Source organism: Camelina sativa, chromosome 13 (genome assembly GCF_030686135.1).
Source record: "Camelina sativa cultivar CO46 ecotype springtype chromosome 13, ASM3068613v1".
NCBI lineage: Eukaryota > Viridiplantae > Streptophyta > Magnoliopsida > Brassicales > Brassicaceae > Camelina > Camelina sativa.
Genome location: NC_141892.1, coordinates 3,159,802 through 3,178,738, shown reverse-complemented (window position 1 = coordinate 3,178,738; position 18,937 = coordinate 3,159,802). Strand labels below are relative to the sequence as shown.

The 18,937-nt window shown below is 37.3% G+C and overlaps 4 protein-coding genes, 1 long non-coding RNA gene and 3 other non-coding genes across 8 annotated transcripts; all 8 read left to right on the top strand.

Annotated features, from left to right (window-relative positions):
• The first annotated feature begins 660 nt into the window (after positions 1-660).
• On the top strand, positions 661-1,773 carry LOC109128428 (uncharacterized). The gene is made up of 2 exons (XR_002034809.2): positions 661-765; positions 1,507-1,773. It is a non-coding gene; the product is annotated as an uncharacterized LOC109128428 (long non-coding RNA).
• A 281-nt stretch (positions 1,774-2,054) lies between these two features.
• LOC104734836 (H/ACA ribonucleoprotein complex subunit 2-like protein) lies at positions 2,055-3,829 on the top strand. Its single transcript, XM_010454493.3, has 4 exons — positions 2,055-2,316; positions 2,423-2,492; positions 3,261-3,366; positions 3,451-3,829. The coding sequence occupies exons 1-4, from the start codon at positions 2,184-2,186 to the stop codon at positions 3,610-3,612; spliced, it is 471 nt and encodes a 156-aa protein (XP_010452795.1). The 5' UTR covers positions 2,055-2,183; the 3' UTR covers positions 3,613-3,829.
• Positions 2,607-2,709, top strand: LOC147929161 (small nucleolar RNA snoR100). Its single transcript, XR_015579095.1, has one exon. It is a non-coding gene; the product is annotated as a small nucleolar RNA snoR100 (small nucleolar RNA).
• On the top strand, positions 2,824-2,929 carry LOC147929160 (small nucleolar RNA snoR100). Its single transcript, XR_015579094.1, has one exon. It is a non-coding gene; the product is annotated as a small nucleolar RNA snoR100 (small nucleolar RNA).
• On the top strand, positions 3,033-3,150 carry LOC147929159 (small nucleolar RNA snoR100). Its single transcript, XR_015579093.1, has one exon. It is a non-coding gene; the product is annotated as a small nucleolar RNA snoR100 (small nucleolar RNA).
• A 658-nt stretch (positions 3,830-4,487) lies between the features above and the next one.
• Positions 4,488-8,418, top strand: LOC147929158 (uncharacterized). The gene is made up of 8 exons (XM_087482374.1): positions 4,488-5,394; positions 5,469-5,719; positions 5,804-5,866; positions 5,915-6,563; positions 7,375-7,439; positions 7,546-7,580; positions 7,763-7,961; positions 8,275-8,418. Exons 1-8 carry the CDS (start codon positions 4,488-4,490, stop codon positions 8,416-8,418), a joined length of 2,313 nt encoding a protein of 770 aa, XP_087338500.1.
• Positions 8,419-8,850: 432 nt separating this feature from the next.
• LOC104734835 (agmatine deiminase) lies at positions 8,851-12,017 on the top strand. The gene is made up of 10 exons (XM_010454492.3): positions 8,851-9,228; positions 9,870-9,983; positions 10,090-10,179; positions 10,271-10,355; positions 10,429-10,484; positions 10,585-10,663; positions 10,758-10,892; positions 10,995-11,227; positions 11,303-11,461; positions 11,578-12,017. The coding sequence occupies exons 1-10, from the start codon at positions 9,145-9,147 to the stop codon at positions 11,701-11,703; spliced, it is 1,161 nt and encodes a 386-aa protein (XP_010452794.1). The 5' UTR covers positions 8,851-9,144; the 3' UTR covers positions 11,704-12,017.
• Positions 12,018-12,242: 225 nt separating this feature from the next.
• Positions 12,243-14,966, top strand: LOC104734834 (uncharacterized). Its single transcript, XM_010454491.3, has 6 exons — positions 12,243-12,749; positions 13,393-13,535; positions 13,657-13,800; positions 13,954-14,139; positions 14,284-14,408; positions 14,485-14,966. The coding sequence occupies exons 1-6, from the start codon at positions 12,533-12,535 to the stop codon at positions 14,711-14,713; spliced, it is 1,044 nt and encodes a 347-aa protein (XP_010452793.1). The 5' UTR covers positions 12,243-12,532; the 3' UTR covers positions 14,714-14,966.
• The last annotated feature ends 3,971 nt before the right edge of the window (positions 14,967-18,937 follow it).

Genomic DNA, 18,937 nt, shown 5'->3' with positions numbered 1-18,937 from the left:
TTCTTTTTATGATCAAATTACTTTTTTTTTGAATGACAACAAGAAAGTACAGTCACCAAAATCAAAAAAAAAATACCCACCAAAATCGAAAATTTTCCCGTCAAAAATTATTTTCCCCGCCAAATTTTTGAAAGTTATACTTTTTAAAAACCTTGTAAACGTTTTTAAAAACCTTGTAAATTTGTTTAGAAGGTGTTTAAAAACCTTATAAAAACCTTATAAAAACGTTTAAAAACCCTATAAAAATCTTATAAAAACTTTGTAAAAACGTTTAAAAGTTGTTTAAAAAACCTTTTAAAATTTTTTTAAAACCTTTTAAAAATCTTATAAAAGTGTTTACAAGGTGTTTATAAAGTTTTTATGAGGTTTCTATCTTATAAAAACTTTTAAACACTTTGTAAATTTTATTTGGCGGGAATTTTTTTTTGTCTAAAATTTTTATCAAAATTTTTTTGGCGGGAAATTTTTTCGAAATTCTTTTGATAGGAAAATATGTTGGAAATTCTTTTGGCGGAATTTTTTTTTTTTTAAATAAATTATTTTTTATGTAAAGTTAAAATAGTCATTAAAAATTAAAGGAGTCAAAAATAAAAATGATAAAAAAAAAAGTATTTTTGAAAAGGGAAAATGGGTATTTTTAACAAATTGTGAAGAAACAAACCCGAAACAAACCCGATCTAGAATGTTTGTTTGACAACAGATAGAGAGAGAGACGTAGGCCAATAGGCAAATCAGAAATGGTATCTCTCTCTCGTCAGATTCCTGGTTGATACTTCTTCACTCTCCTCTGTTCCCCTTTTTATTTAGATTTGACATTTACTCAAAAATAAAATATCTGATTCTCTTCTTCGTCTTAGCTAGAGTTTATCTGCAGAGATGCATGTGTATACAGGGATACATATAGTAATATGTTTTATTTTTTTGGTCCATTTCATTGATATAAAGATTTCAGCTATTTACTACTTGTGGTGTTTGTTTAGACCGTTGTTTTTTTCAGATCTGATATGTTTTGTTTGCTCCGATTTGGGAATTTTTTTTATTCTTTCGTTTACATTTTGGAATATAACTGAAAAGAAAAAGAAAGAGTTGAAAGAGAGAGTCACTGGAGGCAGCGGTTCATCGATCTCTTCCTGGGGACACAAAAATAAAAATAAAATCGAAAAGCATGAATAGATCGATAAACCTCTGCATCCAGTGTTTGCCTCTTTCTTTATCTTTGTTGTGTTCATAATTAAAAAAAAAAAGAGTATGTACTTTGTCTGATTAGCCTTTAGTTTTCATCAAGTGGATTCAGATTCTTTGTATGAATAAATTCTGATAGTTTCTTTCCTTTATTGGTTTTGACTCTGACCAAACAATGGTCCTCCTGTCCTGATGATAATATGTGTTGTGTTTTTGGTGGGTATAATCGTTTTACAAGTTTCTCCTTTGTTGTTTTATAATAATACAAGCTTTACATGACATGGTTGTCCTTGTTCCTCCACACTGATTTATTTGTTTTACGAGGCATTATTGCTGGTACTGGAAGCTGGTTTGATGTTGAAGCTCACCAGTAACAACCAATTCACTCCAAACAAAAATAGGTGTTAACAAGGCCATGCGTAACTTGAAGTTGAACTGTTTTGGTGCTCAAGTCAAGTGTATTGAGTATTTTTGTACTGTAATGTATTTTTTACAATGCTTTGTTAATTGTACTTTCCTCAAGTATGTAATTAAAACTTAAAACACCTTACTGCTTGCTTTTTAGTATAAAGATGTCATGTTATTTTCCTATTGGATGGTCAAGTTGTTATCTTTGCCTCTGAGATCTCTCATCATACTAACTAATCGTTGGAAGTTATTTGCGAACATTTTAGTAACATTCAATCTACCTACAAATGGTCTTGAATAAACCTTTTTAAAAAAGCAGAAAAATGATTTTTAAGCTAAACAACTTGACGAAATATAGAAATCTCTGAAACTGCATAAGGGCCCAAATACGTTGGGCCTTTTAATATGTAATCACTTTATAGAACGTATTTTATACAAAGCCCATATTGGATTAGGGTTTTATCAACTCAAGCACTTCTATAAAACCCCAATGATCACATAGTCATGTAACCACCTTCATATAAACCCTAATTATTTCCGCCACTCTCTTCCGCCATTTTTTTTTTCACCCGGGAGCTAAGCTAAAGCTAACTATGGGAAGCGATACCGAAGCAGAGAAGTCGATTCAAAACGAGAAGAAGAAGTACGCTATTACCCTTGCTCCTATCGCTAAACCTCTCGCCGGCAAAAAACTCCAGAAGAGAACATTCAAACTCATTCAAAAAGGTACCTATCTGAGCTCCGACCTAGCTTCCTCACTTTGTGCAAACCCTTATATCTTTTATGGATTGGTAGCTCATGTTTTGTGTTTTGCTTATGTAATTATTGTCAGCTGCTGGAAAGAAATGTTTGAAGAGAGGAGTTAAGGAAGTGGTTAAGAGCATCAGACGTAACCAGAAAGGGTTAGTCTTCTTTATCACTTTATATTATCATGGTTGAGTTTTGTTTTGTGTTAGTCAATTTACTTAGTTGATGTTACATCCGTGTACAATTAAGCCGATGCTCTGGATTATAAGTAATGAAATTAGCATGGTACTGTACACGGAAACTGAACTATGGATCGACATGTCTGCCATCTCTGATTTCCCTGATTAGACGGCCTGGTTTAGATCCACATTCTTTTGCCTGTTGTTGTGATCTTCTGTCTTTGGTATTTTACTAGTGGAATTAGCTATTTATTCTTGCTTGATTTTTGAAAGCCGTGTACAAATAAGCCGATGCTCTGGATTAAAGTAATGAATGTAGCATGGTACTGTGCACGGAAACTGAGCTACCGCAGATCGACATGTCTGCCATCTCTGATCTCTCTGATGAGACGGCCTGGTTTAGATCTACATTCTAAGTCTTTGTTTGTGATTATGTCTCTTTAAAAAAGTGTTTAGTGTTTTGATTAACTGATATATTGATCCGTGTACAATTAAGCCGATGCTCTGGATTAAATAGAATGAATGTAGCATGGTACTGTGCACGGAAACTGAATCATGAGTTTAAAATGTCTGTGCCCTCTCTGAGTTCCCTATTTGGTTCATTGATTTTAGGGCCTGATTTGAACCCACATTTTCTTTTCTTCTTGTTGCTTCGTTCATTCATCCATGTAGTTAAAAGTTAAAACTATAATTTTTGTTATGTATCAGCATATACTTAAATGAGATTTGCTTTTTCTTATGCAGGTTATGTGTTATAGCTGGAAACATATCACCTATTGATGTGATTACCCATCTTCCAATCTTATGCGAAGAGCATGGTATTCCTTATGTATACGTTCCATCCAAAGAAGTAAGCCACGTTTCTTCATTTATTTAAATCTTGTTATCTGCCTGTTATTGGGTATTAACATATTCTTTTTAAAATGTAATACAGGATCTTGCGCAAGCTGGAGCAACAAAACGGCCAACGTGTTGTGTATTGGTCATGCTTAAACCGGCAAAAGGAGAGCTAGCTGTAGACGAACTTGAAAAGTTAAAGACAGACTACGAACAAGTCTCTGACGATATTAAGGAGCTTGCATCTTCTGTAATCTGATTAGAAAACTAGAATCGAAAAAAACACACTTTTAACATGTGTGTTTTTGTTGCCGTGGTGGTTTAATGAATATCATGATATTTATTATATTGCTCTTGTTCAATTTTGTGTGGACAATTCAAAGTTACTAGTATTGTAAAATTTAGAATCGTATCTCCTTTGTTTCGACTTTTTTTTAGTGGACTAGTGGGCTTTTTTTGTTTTGGCTTTTATCAAATGCTGTCTTATCTCACAGTTGATTAGTTATAGTTCAACCACTGACCAATTTTGTCCCCACTGATTTAGCTATTATTTTTCACAAGATTTTATTAAGAGCCGTTTGACTTTGGACAGGAAAATTGCTTTGAATTTCAATTAGCGATCTCCAACAACTATTTTTTTTTTGTGTGAACTAAATCTCCAATTATAGAAACTCCGATTTTTGGTCACAACTCACAAGTAAGTATCCGAAAGAAAATTGTGAGATTGGTATTTTTTATCAAAAAAAAAAGAAAAAGAGAAGAGATATTTTGGACAGTGCGTACGAAAACAATCAATAGGTAGGGTTTAAATATGTAACATGTTTAAATTTTAGAACATGTTCCAGTATGTATTGTTTAAACTTTTTGGTTGGATATTTATTGGAAGTTTGTTGAATAGGGCTTTTCCAAAATTTTATGTAGGGTTATCCATGGTTTTGTTTTGTTTGTACATCAACAATCTGACAATATGATAAATCGCTATAGATAGATACGTGAGATCGCTGACCTATAAACTAATTTGTTTGTTTTGACACAATATTGTCTTCTCCAGTTTTCATCATAGCTATATCTTTTCCTCGTCTCAAGGAATTACGTAAAATCTTCTTTCCTGAGACAATGTTCTTGATGGAAACTATGCATAGTAGAGATATATTAGTAGATTTACAAGAAGTTTTAGGATATGATCCTGTCTTTACTATCCAGCTTGTTGGGAGGTGTGGCGGCTTAGCTATTTTTTGGAAAAATAGTATCAATTTGGACTTTTACTATGCGGATAAAAACTTGATTGATATGCAAGTCCAATTTGGTGCAACAAGCTTTTTTCTATCTTGTATCTACGGTGATCCTGATTTCAAGAAAAGGCAAGCGGTATGGAAAAGAATTACTCGTTTTGGCATCATAAGGAAAGAGGTTTGGATGATGATTAGAGACTTTAATGACATATGTCATAATGGGGAGAAGATTGGTGGTCCTAGTAGATGCATATCTGCTTTTAGATCTTTCAATGACATGTTTAGTGCTTGTCAAATGGAGGAACCAGCTAGCAAGGGAAACAGCTACACTTGGACAAGAAGAAGGTATAATTTGTGGATCCAAAGTCGCTTGGACAGAGCTTTTGGGAACCAAGAATGGTCTTCATCATTTCCAGCCTCAAATCAACTCTTTCTGGAAATGAGAGGATCAAACCACAGATTTGTTCTGGTAAAATTAATTGCTGCCCAAGACTCCTACTCGGGTAATTTCAGATTCGACAAGAGATTTTTGAATGAACCCAGGGTTGAAGAATCTATATCCCAGGCATGGGGATCTTGCTCAGCTAATCTGGAAATCCATGTAGCCTTAAGAGTCCGGAGATGTAGAAGGGCTTTAAGTTCTTGGAAGAGAGACAACTCGCTTAACTCAAAAGAGAAGATTAGGAAGATCGAGGTAGACCTGGAAATCCAACAATCCATGATATCTCCTTGCTTTTATAGAGTCATCTCTTTGAAGAAGGATCTTGCCAAAGCATATAGAGAGGAAGAAATTTTCTGGAGACAAAAAAGTAGGAAAAAATGGATGAAAGAAACCGCATTGAGAGACTAGTGGACATCAATGGAAATAACCAATTCTCTGAAGGTTCAAAAGGAGAGGTTGCCTCTGCTTATTTCCAAGATCTTTTTAAGTCCTCCAATCTGATTCCCTTTGGTAACATGTTTCAAGATTTCCAACCGCGAGTATCACACCAAATGAATGCTAAGCTTATCAAGGCAGTGTCGGCTCTGGAAATTAAAGAAGCTGTCTTCTCGATTGATCCAACTAGTGCTCCGGGGCCTGATGGAATGTATGCACTCTTCTTTCAGCGATACTGGAGTACAAGAAGTAATCAGGTAACAACTGAGGTTCAGAATTTCTTCTCCAATGGAGTTCTGCCAATATAATGGAACTACACTCACTTGTGTTTAATTCTGAAGATCCCCCATCCATCTTATATGCCTGATCTACGCCTCATAAGCTTATGTTCGGTTATGTACAAGGTGATCTCCAATGTGATAGTGAGTAGACTGTAGCCTTTGCTACCTCAGATAGTATCCGAGTATCAATCTGCTTTTGTCCCTGATCGTCTGATAACGGACAACATTCTGATTGCACATGAATTGATACATTCCTTGAATACAAAGGAGCCTTTCTCCTCTGATTATATGGCAGTCAAATCAGATATGTCAAAGGCATACGATAGAGTTGAATGGTCCTATCTTCGAGCTCTGCTTTCAGCCTTAGGATTTCATCAGATCTTGGTCTCCTGGATAATGAAGTGTGTGACTACGGTTACTTTCTCTGCTCTCATCAATGATAAAGCGTATGGAATGATTATTCCCGAGAGAGGGATAAGGCAAGGAGATCCTTTGTCTCCATTCCTGTTTGTGTTATGTACGGAGGGACTTATACATTTTTTAAACTCAGCAGAAAGCCAAGGAAGAATCTCGGGTGTACAATTTGCTGAAGATGGTCCGGTGATCCACCATCTGCTCTTTGCAGATGACAGTTTGTTCTTGTGCAAAGCCAATGATGAAGAAGCAAATGCCTTACAAAACATATTGGAGGCTTATGGTAGAGCATCAGGACAAGTCATTAATGCATCAAAGTCCTCTATAACCTTTGGTAAGAAAGTCCCTGAAACAAACAAAATGGAGATCCAAAACTGTATGGGAATCTTGAACCAAGGAGGAGCAGGCAGTTATTTAGGACTCCCTGAATGTTTTAGTGGATCCAAAATCCAGATGCTAAGCTATCTAAGAGAGAGAGTTCAAAATAAATTGACTGGTTGGTATTCCAGAACTTTGTCCCGGGGGGGGGGGGAGAGAGATTTTGCTGAAAACGGTGGCAATGGCAATGCCAGTCTTTGCTATGACCTGCTTCAAACTCCCAAAGAAATCCTGCTCTATGCTGGCTAGTGCAATGGCGGATTTCTGGTGGTCATCATCTAAAAATTCAAGAAAGATCCACTGGAAAACTTGGGAAAAGTTATGTCTGTCAAAAAAGCAAGGTGGGATGGGGTTTAAGGATATTGACACCTTTAATCAAGCCCTTCTGGCCAAGCAAGCCTGGAGAATCATTCAAGAACCCGATTGCCTGTTCTCAAGGTTGATAAAAAGCAGATATTTTCCTATGGGGACTTTTTTGGAAGCATGAATAGGCTCTAGACCGTCCTTTGGTTGGAGGAGCATAACTCATGGGAGAGAATTACTCAGGAGAGGTCTGACTAAAAGGGTTGGCAATGGAGACTCCATGAGAGTATGGAGTGACCGATGGCTAGAGGATGGAGGAATGAGAGCCCCTTTTATTAAGAATCATATCATCGACATCAACTTAAAGATTAGCAATATCAATGATTTTTAGAAACGCGATTGGGATATGGAGAAACTGGAGGAGTTGTTCTTTCCGAATGACATCATCAAGATCTAAGAAACCAGACCTATCGTTTCAAGGGAGAACTTCATGACTTGGAAACATAACAAATCTGGAGCCTATTCGGTTAAATCAGGATATTGGTTAGCTAATCAATTAGACAAGGAAGAACTGATCATAAAGGCTACTGCCCTTCCTTCGGTAAATACTCTTAAAGAACAGGTCTGGAGACGACAAACCGAACCAAAGATTAAAGTCTTCTTGTGGAAATTGTTGAGTAATGCTCTACCGATTGGTGATCTTTTAGTCCGCAGAGGCCTTAAAATTGATGGAAGATGTCAGGTTTGTGGTATGATTAGTGAGTCCATTTACCATGTCTTGTTCTCATGCCCTTTGTCAAGATAGATTTGGGCTTTATCAAATTATCCCTCTCCAAACTTTGGGCCAAATGAGGGATCGATATTCTCTCATTTACATCACCTGCTAATCAATAGAGATAATTTGTTGTGGTCTGTTGAGATTAGGAAAAGCTTCCCATGGATCCTATGGAGGATCTGGAAAAACAGAAATTCTCTGGTTTTTGAGGGGAAGTCCTTTTCGCTGGTGGCAACTGCAACCAAAATCCAGGAGGATGTCGAGGTATGGTTCGATTCTCAACTAAGTGAACACACCATCAATGAAACTACAGAATCGTCGGGACCACCACAAAGTGAAATAAGTCAGGTGATGACTTTAGATCAGTGGAGGCCCCCACCACACCAATGGTTAAAGTGTAACATTAGGGTGTCTTGGTCAAAAAGAAAGAAACTGGCGGGTGCTGCATGACGACACGGGACGAATGATCTTATACAGCAGGAGAGCTTTTTCTTTGGTAAGCTCTAAACAAGAGGCTAGCTTATTAAGTGCGGTTTGGGCTACTAAGTGTATGATAAGCCATAGATTAAGGAAATTAATCTTTGCGTTGGAGGATTCGGTCTTGGTAGGAGCGGTTAATAGACCAAAGGCATGGCTATCCTTTAGTTTTCATTCATCTCAGGCACTGCTAGCTCTATCTGAGATTGTTGAATGGACATTTGTGTTGGAATCAAATACCTCAAATAGAGGAGCTTTTCTTATTACTCGAAGTGTATCTGAAGACAATCGGATCCAGTCCTATGTAGTCGAAGGTTTTCCACCTTAGCTAACGGGGCTCTTCAACAGTGAGAGGGTGGGATCCTCTTTCTGAAACATATGTTGGTGTTTGTTTACTCTTTAGAGGAATATTTTTTGTAAAGATCCCGGTATATCTGATTGTGGCTTCGATATGTAAGGCTATAGAAGATTTAGTGGCTATTTGGTTTGCCCTTTTGAGCCTTGTATAGTGGCTGACTTTCCTGAAGTCTAATTGTAACCGTTAACCATCAATCTAATATCAATACAGTTGACAAAAAAAAAAAAACTATATCTCTTGAAAAAGTATAATTTGTTGGAACCATTCCTTAGAAAAGGTTTTTTAAAAAAAGGAGCGTATTTATAATAATAATATTTAATTATTTTATGGTTAATTGTCAAAATGAAACCAGAACTACCACTTTTGTCCTGATAAGGGCCACTAGGGTTGTTTGGGTAAAAAGATTCCGATTCTGATTCCGCTCACCACTAGAGGATGATGGGTAGGGTCTGGAGTAGTAGAAGTAAGAACAAATATGTTGCTTGTCGAATAGTCTATAAATGATGGGGTCCAACTGTAAGGAAAATATGTTTACGCGGGTCTCCTGTGTAAATATCGACACGGAATCTTTTATTTTTTGGGTCAGAAGAATAAATTAAGAAGAATCAAAGCAAAGCTTAATCATAATATTAGTAAAGGTCTCTCTCTCTCTCAGTTCTCTTCTCCTCCCTCCTCACGAAAACAACATCGTAAAAAATGGTGGAGGAATCACCGGCGGAGCACGGCTTTTACATGCCGGCGGAATGGGAACCTCATGCTCAAACTTGGATCGGCTGGCCTGTAAATCTCTCTCTCTCTCTCTCTCTCTTTTTCTCTTCCCTGATTGGAGAAAAGTAATAATCGACGGCGATTCTCGTGAACTGAATCTCGCTGTTGCATGCAAAACCTTCGATTTCGATCTTTATCTCTGTTTTTTTTTTTGGTTTGATCCTGTTCGTAACTTATCTATGTTCGAATTGCTACTGTCTTCCGTTTTGTTGTGATGATTTCTCTGTTTCTGGGTTCGTTTTTAGAGTTTCCGATGTGTTCTGGAGGCTTTAGCTTCTAAACTCCGTTTATTTTTTCTCCGTCCGTTCGAAAATGTTTCGATTCAAGTTTGCATGTATATTAGGTACGATTTGAGATGAGATCTGTTCCATTGAAAACTAATTACAGTCACTTTGTTTGTTACTGTTTCATTAAAAGCAGAATCTAAATCATTTTCAAGTGGAGTTCTTATCCATTGTTTGTTTACCATTCTTCTATCTTTGTATATTACAAGAAGATACCTGACGATATGAATATGTTTTAGATTTTGTTTCAATCACTCTTTACATGAATCAAACAGTGTTCTTTCTAACCTCAGTTATGTACTTAAACAAAGCCATTTTTTTAGTTGATTTTGGATCTGTGGGTATTGTTCTAACATAAAATGGCTGCAGGAACGGCAAGATAACTGGCGGCACAGTGCTTTACCCGCACAGCGAGTGTTTGCAGATGTTGCTAAGGCCATCTCAAAGTTCGAGCCTGTCACAGTCTGTGCAAGCCCTGCTCAGGTTTGTGTACCTGAAATCAGCAAAACATCTTTGAGTTTATACAGACAGATGTACTAATTAAATTAGTCTCTCTTTTCTTTTCTTCCGTGGTTGTGTTTGGTATTAGTGGGAAAATGCAAGGAAACAGCTACCAGAGGATATAAGAGTTGTTGAGATGAGCATGAATGATTCTTGGTTCCGCGACTCTGGACCAACTGTGAGTTGACTGTTGAGTTCGTTTGCATTTTCCTTGTTCTCCATCTTACAAAGCTTTCTCATATCTGTTGTCCCCACTCTGTTTTTAACAGTTCATTGTGCGGAAGAGACCATTAAAGCTTAGTTCTCTAAACAGAAACATTGCTGGTATCGACTGGAATTTCAATGCTTGGGGAGGTAAGGATTTGGCCACCCTTTTTTTTAATCTCTATTATAGGTAGTTACTGCTTGACTCACTTTCCAATGGCAGGAGCTTGTGATGGTTGTTACAATGATTGGAGTCATGACCTTCTAGTTTCAAAAAAGGTATATATTGAGGAGACAAACCAACTCTTTATTGGTTCCATATCACTCTCAGTAGCATGTTTCAAATATTGATTTGGTCAATTCTTCTTCAATCCATCAGATTCTAGCTGTGGAGCGGATTCCAAGATTTCAACATTCGATGATTCTTGAAGGAGGCAGCATCCATGTCGACGGGGAAGGTTTGCAAACATTTCTTAGCAACTTCAAAACTCAATAACTTGAATATATACTATCTGAGTAATTCCACCTCATGTGTCAACAACGTTCTTTCAGGAACCTGCCTTGTCACAGAAGAGTGTCTCCTGCACGAAAACCGAAACCCTCATATGTGTAAAGAGCAAATTGAGGAAGAACTCAAGAACTATCTCGGAGTCAAATCATTTATCTGGATTCCTCGTGGTCTTTACGGTACTCACACTTTACGATATCGATTAGAATCACCATTGCTCCATACTACTAATTCGATAGAAATAAGTGTCGAGCTTATGCGAATTTTGACAATATTTTCAGGTGATGAGGACACAAACGGTCACATTGATAACATGTGTTGCTTCGCCAAACCGGGAGTCGTGTTATTGTCATGGACAGATGATGAAACCGATCCTCAATACGAAAGGTCAGTTGAAGCTCTTTCGGTTTTCTCAAAGTCCGTTGATGCTCGTGGAAGGAAGATTGAAGTCATCAAACTTCATATCCCGGGACCGCTTTATATGACGGAAGAAGAAGCGTCTGGAATCACTCAGGTAACAGATTCTAACTAAAAACACACAGACTCAAAACTTGGAGCTGGTTTTTTAATCGAGTTGGTAATGTTGCAGGAAGGTGAAGCTATACCAAGGATTGCAGGGACAAGACTCGCAGCTTCTTATGTGAATTTCTACATTGCCAATGGAGGAATCATTGTTCCGAAATTCGGCGATCCGAAACGCGATGAAGATGCTATTCGTGTTCTCTCCGAGACTTTTCCTCATCACTCGGTATGTAAACCATCCATCAGCTTTGGTTTATTTTATAAATCCAAACCAAAAAAAAAAACAAGAAAGAAGAGATTTTGATATTTTCATTCTTCTTCTTGTGGGTTTTTGTTTTGAAGGTTGTGGGAATCGAGAATGCAAGAGAGATCGTTCTAGCTGGAGGAAACATACACTGCATAACGCAGCAGCAGCCGGTGGAGCCTAGTTCCGTCGCCGAGAACGGCCACGCTCCGTTGCGGGATTGATATTAAATCCTGGCCGTTGATTTTTCTCCTTTTTAATACAGATTTGATTCGAGAGGACGAGAGCCGTTCGAGACGTTTTATTGGATCCTGTATCTATTTATTTATGGTATCGTCATTCTGATCGGTTAAGGCTATTAAACCAGTCTGTACCGATCAAACAATGATTGCATAATGGCATAACAATTAGATTTTTGTTCTGTTGTTAATTATGCAAGCTCTCGATGACACTATAAGCTGAAATAATGTATTTATTTGTTGTATTTGTACTTTTTACTCCTATCAAATGTTCAAAAATAGTAATGGTTTTCAAATCACTACTTTTTTTTGTTGTTGGATAGTGTCAAGTGAGGATATATAAAATCAAACCTACTACTCTATGTTGTTATTGTTGACTTGTTAATTGTTACAAATGAGTTCCACCATATAACATGATGACTTTAATTGCAGATTAATGATTATATACACTGATTGGTTCGTTTGGTACGACTTTTACTGGTTAAGTCGGATTAAAAAAAGTTATTGCGTTTGCGTTATGGTTTTATACCTGACCAATTAAGCTAAACGGAAATTAAATTAAAATAATTAATTAGTGAAAAAACACGGAATTGTGTGCCTCCTGTAGTATCGTATAGCTGACATGAATGCTTCAACTCCAAATCTCGAATAAGAGAGAGAGAGAGAGAGAGAGAGAGAGACTTGGGGAAATTTTGAGATCTCGAATAATGCGAATCTGAAAGGATCCGTGAATTCTGAAGATCGAGAGGCTTCATCGATCCGTATTCGTTAAGAAAAAGAGAGAGACACACACACTCCGTAGTGATCCGTGAGTATGGGCTGTTCGTTTTCGGGATTGAACGCGCTTTACGACGCCGTCAACGGCGGAGGCGATGTATGGATCAATGAGAATCGTTTCAGGGTCGTGAGGCAGCTCGGCGAAGGAGGTTTCGCTTTCGTCTTTCTGGTCAAAGAGATTGTCGCCGACGCTTCCTCCGCCGCATCCGCTGGTGGTCTCGCCAAGAAAGTCAAGGATCCGGCTCATCTCTCCGGTTAGTTAGTGTTTCGATTATCTATCTATCTATAGTTTTTGTCGGTCGTGATTGCTGATTCGCGCTTGTCCTTGATCTGCGTTATCTCGATTGAATTCGGAACTGCCGTTTCTGATTTGATTTGCTTTCGTTTTCGTTTGCCATCCGCTTGTGGTTTATGCGATCGGATACTGGTAATTGTAGATCAGCATCGACTATGAGAGATTGTTTCAGGAATCAAATTATAACAATGTAGGAATCGTACGTTAGGTTTTAGCTCGAAATCTGCGAATCCTATTCCATATAATGTAAATGTACATCTTGCTTAGTTGTTTAATCCGTGGTTCATCTGAAATTTTTGGTAATTTCATCAATTGTTCATCGACATTGGGAGATGAATAGACTTGTCTAGCATCCAGTTGAACTAGGATGATATGCAAAACATAGTGATTACTGTGAATCCTCTTTTATATAGTTTGAATTTGAATTAACCAATTTTTGATGCACTTTGCATCTGTAGTTATGGTATTCTTGAGCTTGATTTGACATTTGTTCATTGGCACTGGAACTTGACTTGTTGAGCTGGCTTGGTTCTTTTAACTTTTTTCATGTTTGTACCTTGACTTACCTTGAGCGTTTTTTTTTATATGTGATCTCTTTGTAGCTGATGGAACTTATGCTATGAAGAAAGTTTTGATTCAGAACAAGGAGCAATTGGAATTGGTGAGGGAGGAGATCCGTGTTTCATCGTTGTTCAATCACCCTAATTTGCTTCCACTCCTTGATCATGCCATTATTTCTGTTAAGGTAGGTAAACTCTGGGCTAAACTTTTATTGGATTAATGCGTTTTGAGCATTTTGTTATTTGTCTTTCTAGTTTTCTCATGTAAAGCCCGATTCAAAAAGTGTGTTGCTTTTGGTTGGTTAGGACGGCCAAGAGGGAGCTTGGAAACATGAGGCCTTCTTGCTATTTCCTGTTCACTTGGATGGGACCTTGCTGGATAATTTCACATCGATGAAGGCTAAAAAGGAAACATTCTCAACAACAGATGTGTTGCACATATTCCGTCAGGTAACAAACTCTCTTTGTAACTCCATCTTTGATTTCTGCTTTTAAATGATGTTTTCTGCAACTCTCTCTTCTTTTGATGCTAACTATTATGTTTAGTTTACTGAGAAGCATGTGAGTTATTGTGTGACTAGTCATAAATTGCATGTTCCACAGCTTTGTGATGGACTCAAACACATGCACTCGCTGGAGCCACCATATGCTCACAACGATGTCAAACCTGGAAACGTGCTATTAACGCGTAGAAAAGGACAGCCTCCTCTTGCGATATTGATGGACTTTGGGAGTGCTCGCCCATCACGGAAGCAAATCCGCTCCCGTCAAGAGGCCTTACAGTTACAGGTTCTATATCCATCCCTTATTTTATACTATGACAAGCCTTTGAGCTCACCACCTTATTAGTCCATATTGTCCTTTGTGTCATTGACATTCTGTTTACTATGAGAATAACTATTTACTCCTATTGATCATGAACTTATGTTATAGGAATGGACATCTGAGCATTGTTCAGCACCGTTTCGAGCTCCCGAGCTCTGGGATTGCCCAAGCCATGCAGATATCGATGAGAGGACAGATATCTGGTCACTAGGCTGCACATTATACGCAATAATGTAATACAATAATGATTGGTGTCCTTGTAAGGTTAAACAATTTCATTTACTTTAATGCAAGGTATTTTATTTGCAGGTACGGTGTGTCTCCATTCGAATATGCACTTGGAGAATCAGGTGGAAGTCTTCAGCTCGCAATTGTGAACGCTCAGATCAAATGGCCAAACACTGGACCAAAGGCTTCTTACCCTGAAGCTCTTCACCAGTTCGTAACTTGGATGCTGCAACCACAGGCTGCTGTTCGACCTCGCATTGACGATATCATCATCCACGTCGACAAATTGATCGCTAAATTCACAAAATGATTCCCTGATTATGGTGGTTTTTTCGAAAAAAGGTGAAAGAAGGATAAAAAAAAAAAGACTCTTTATACATTGTTTGTCTCTTTTATATATGCTTAGCTGTTTTCAAAAAATCCCATATTAGATACATATTTGATACTTTATAGTATTGGCTACATTGCTCTTCGTAATGTAATTTGAACTAGGTTTCGGGATTTTCTTTTTGACTATGGAACAAATAAATTTACTTAAGGGACAATATTATCTGTTTTAAAAATTAGCATTTGCCCTAATTCTGGTTATAATAATTTCTCTTCTTGTCTGTATGTTATTTATATTTGTTTGGTTTTTTTGCTTTTTATGTCTTAATAACAGCATATGTCAGAATGATGCTATAATAAATTTGTGCTTATTTTTTTTTTTAAAGTAAAAATTCATTTATTCGGACTTCTGATTGTCTATTCTGATTTTTTATGTTGAAGTCAATATATATTCTGGTTTCTCACCATATTGAGGCTGTTCTTTTGGTAAACGCTGCGGCTGCGGCAGCGGTAGATTGAAACGGCGTGTCAAACGGAATAGTAGTAATGTTAAACGACACTGTGGGCTTGAAAATTACAGATCTAAATAAGTCGCAGATGGCATCCGTTGAGTCGCGACGGTATCGGATTGATCGCTGAAAAATATTAGCGACATATCAATCTCCATCACCGTTCATCATCTGCGACACTTCTCTCTCATCTCTGTATATTTTGCTCTCCGGCAACACTGTTTTTCTTCTTTACCTGTCGCTACCGCAACGTTTAGCAAAAGAACAGCCTTATTGTTGTGCATTAACTAAACTAAACGGATCGTGTAAATATAACTGTTACAATTCTTCTTGCATCAATTATTTTTTTCAAATTAACAACTGCAATATGTATTAATATACAAACAAAAATATGTACAAATTCATGAGATTTTGGACTTATTATATTTTTTTGTAAGTCTAACACTTCTGTCACCATTTTGTATAGATCACTTGTCCTATATATTAATCTATCATCAGTTTTTAAAGAGTTTCAACCAATGTGTGTGGGGGGGGGGGGGGGGATCACAACTTGATCTTTTGTTGTCAACAATCACAACTTGATTGACATATACAACTTGTAAGGTATATAGTACATTTTTATTTAGATCTGTATGTTCACTAGGTACAGTGGTACACATAAATACATATTCGTAGATACCCATAACATGTTGTTGAAGAAGTTATTATTCCTTTTTTTTTTTTTTTTGATCAAATAGATGTTATCATTCCATTAAGATAGAAGGTAACATACAAAGTAGAAAATGTTTTTAGGATACAACATAAAAGGAACAACAAAGAGACATAAGTAGATAGGAACAATCGATAGTAAAAGCTTGAGAGCTATGAACCGCATGCTAGGGAGCAAACTGGGACTTGTGAGATCAAGGCAAATCGATTTGAACTCCATGAGCAGGTCAATGGAGGAAGAGGTGGCCATTGTCTTTGGTCGAAGACAAGGTGGCGATGAAAGGTTCAAAGTTGACTGTCTCACCGGAGTGAGAGGGGCTACGCTAGGTAGAACTTTGAGAAGAGGTCGAGCAAGGATAGAATTCGGAGGACCGAAAGCTGCTGAAGTAGATGCAGGTCCAAGGTTGAGTGAGAAGGACTTAAAGAAGTTGTGGTAACCACTACTCTTTGAAGTGGAGGTCATAATGCCACTAATCTTCAAGTTTCTGTGAGGGGGCTTCATAAAGTAGATGATTTGCAGTTTAGAGAGCTTTGCAATCAGGCGAGGTGGATAAAGGAGGCTGGTGAAAACAAGGTAACCCCCCAACATTGTAAATGTGGGATCATAATGCCAAGCTTCACCAAGCAGTCTCCCTCAAAGATAGCATTCCTAGGAGATCCGACAAGAGCGGTTTTCAAATAACTCTCATACCGTTCTAACAATGATGGTGGCTTAAGGATCAGAAGCAGTCTTCGAACTAGTGATACCGCTGAGCAAACCAATCATTGATTAAGGATGGAGAGAGAGGAGTTTAGACCAAACATGGATTCACACTGAACTCGACACAAAGGGTTTTCAAGCAAATTATAAGAATCCAATATTCTGCTATCGAGGAAGCCTCGTCTTGACCAATCAGATAACATCGGGACTAAACAATTTGAGCTTGATATAAAGCGATTATAGACGGGTCGGGGAAGATTCCAGTGTGGGGATGAATCATAGTCTAAGCAGAGTAGACTATCTACCAGGGTTCCAAAGTAAGATTGGGGAGCAAACCTGGGCCAAAGAGATAGCGAGGTTGGGACAGAGCAAGTCGGGGTTATGGTGTTCTTTTCCAAGATCTTCAAAGGCTCCGTTGTCAACACAGAGATCCCGTCCCGCTGCTGCCAAGTAAAACATTTGGAGGGAGGATATAACTCCGAGGATCGGTGAGATGTTATGGTTGACTGTGGAAAAAACCAGATCAAGAGATAATCACCAAAAGAACCGGGGCATTTGGGGGGTTGAGGGGTGAACTCAGACAGTTGGGTACTCAGACGAGCAGCCTCACTGGGAGAGGAGGATAGAAGCGGAGGAACGATGGACGGTGGATGAAGCTCATGCAAAAACGGAGTTGAGATCTGAACTCTTAAAAAGACTTTGGTGAAGAAAAACAAAGATACGAACGATAATTGCAGACAAGAATAGTAAAGTAGCAGAGAGGTTGATAGATCCCAACACTGGCGAATGAAAGCTCTACCGGCGTCGGAGGAAAAAGAGTAGAGCGGCGCCTCAATTATCGTGTCTGAGAGAGAATTAGGACAAACCGTCTTTAGAGCGGCGCTTGTTGCTCGGGCCTACTTTCAAGTTATTATTCCTTTTATAAATGAAAAAATCCACATACATACAATCACCTATGTATTCGTGTGTGTACGACCTTTTACTTTTACGGATTTGAGTCACTTCAAAGAAACAAAAGAAATAAATTACGTAAGTCAATTTTCTGGAAGATAGATAGATGTCTGATCACTATTTATTTCACTCTCAGTAAAATTATTATTTTAAACTTCACTTCTCTCTTCTGTAACTCAAAATTGAAAAGAAAATAAAAATCTACAGTTCCCCTACCACCAAAAGTATGATCGTGCCTATACCTCTATATATATTTCCATTTTCAGAAAACCACCATTTTATCTAATAAAAATGGAAAAAAAAAATAAGTTATAATAATCTCCTCAATTTTGAAAATAACATTTATTCATTTATCAAAAAAAGGAGAAATCATGCGATATCTAACTAAACTGTATATACACACATATACTCCTAATTAAGACTAAGAAATCTAGTAACGTTACAAAAGCAGTTTCAACATTCCACGTTTAGCAGTGTTAGTAACTATTGTAGATTCCATCATATTAGTACTCATATATGCTAATCTACTCAATTGATATCTTGAAAATTATATATATAATCATCCGATTCATGCAAACTTTCAGTATATATCTTTATTCTTATGATCATATAACGTGTTTTCTTACACCACGGCATAATTCTGAACTGAAATTTAAGTGATAGCCCGTCGTCGTCAGTGGCATGTGAAGAGAAATACAGAATAGAATTGAATTAATCCTGATATAGGTAGAAAAAAATATGCATGTTAGAAAGTATATTTAATTTTTTGCTGTTGTGACAAAGGAAACGAGAGATGTTTGAACTTTTTGAGGAAGAGAAAGGACTTAACAGCAGTAAATTTAAGAAAGACAGAACAGCACAAGTCACAGAGGGATATTAATATTTTTTGGGATGGTACTACTTCTCCTCCTTATTTATTGTTTCATCACACATTTTCCAATATGTTTTCCTTACAGATTGAAATTATTCTTCCCCAACCATATATACTTATTCTATTGGATCAATTCGCAAATGTACGTATAAACCATTAATAAATTAAGAAAAGTTGGAAAACACTCTTCCCTTGCTCTTAATTTCTTTCTTTATAAGTGTTGTCCTTTATTAAAATCTAAGTTAACATTGATTAATAATGGTACATTGTATACTTATACGCTATCTATATCTATATACTATTTAGTATGCTATACACTCCTTTATCGAGTTTTTTTTGGTGCGTATTCACTAGACGAATTTAGCTTGACTAGAAAACCAAACCCTAACGGCACCGACATTACAAACTAGTCACATATATGATTACACCTCTTCTAACCAAACTAATCTACTCTTAATATTTTCTTGG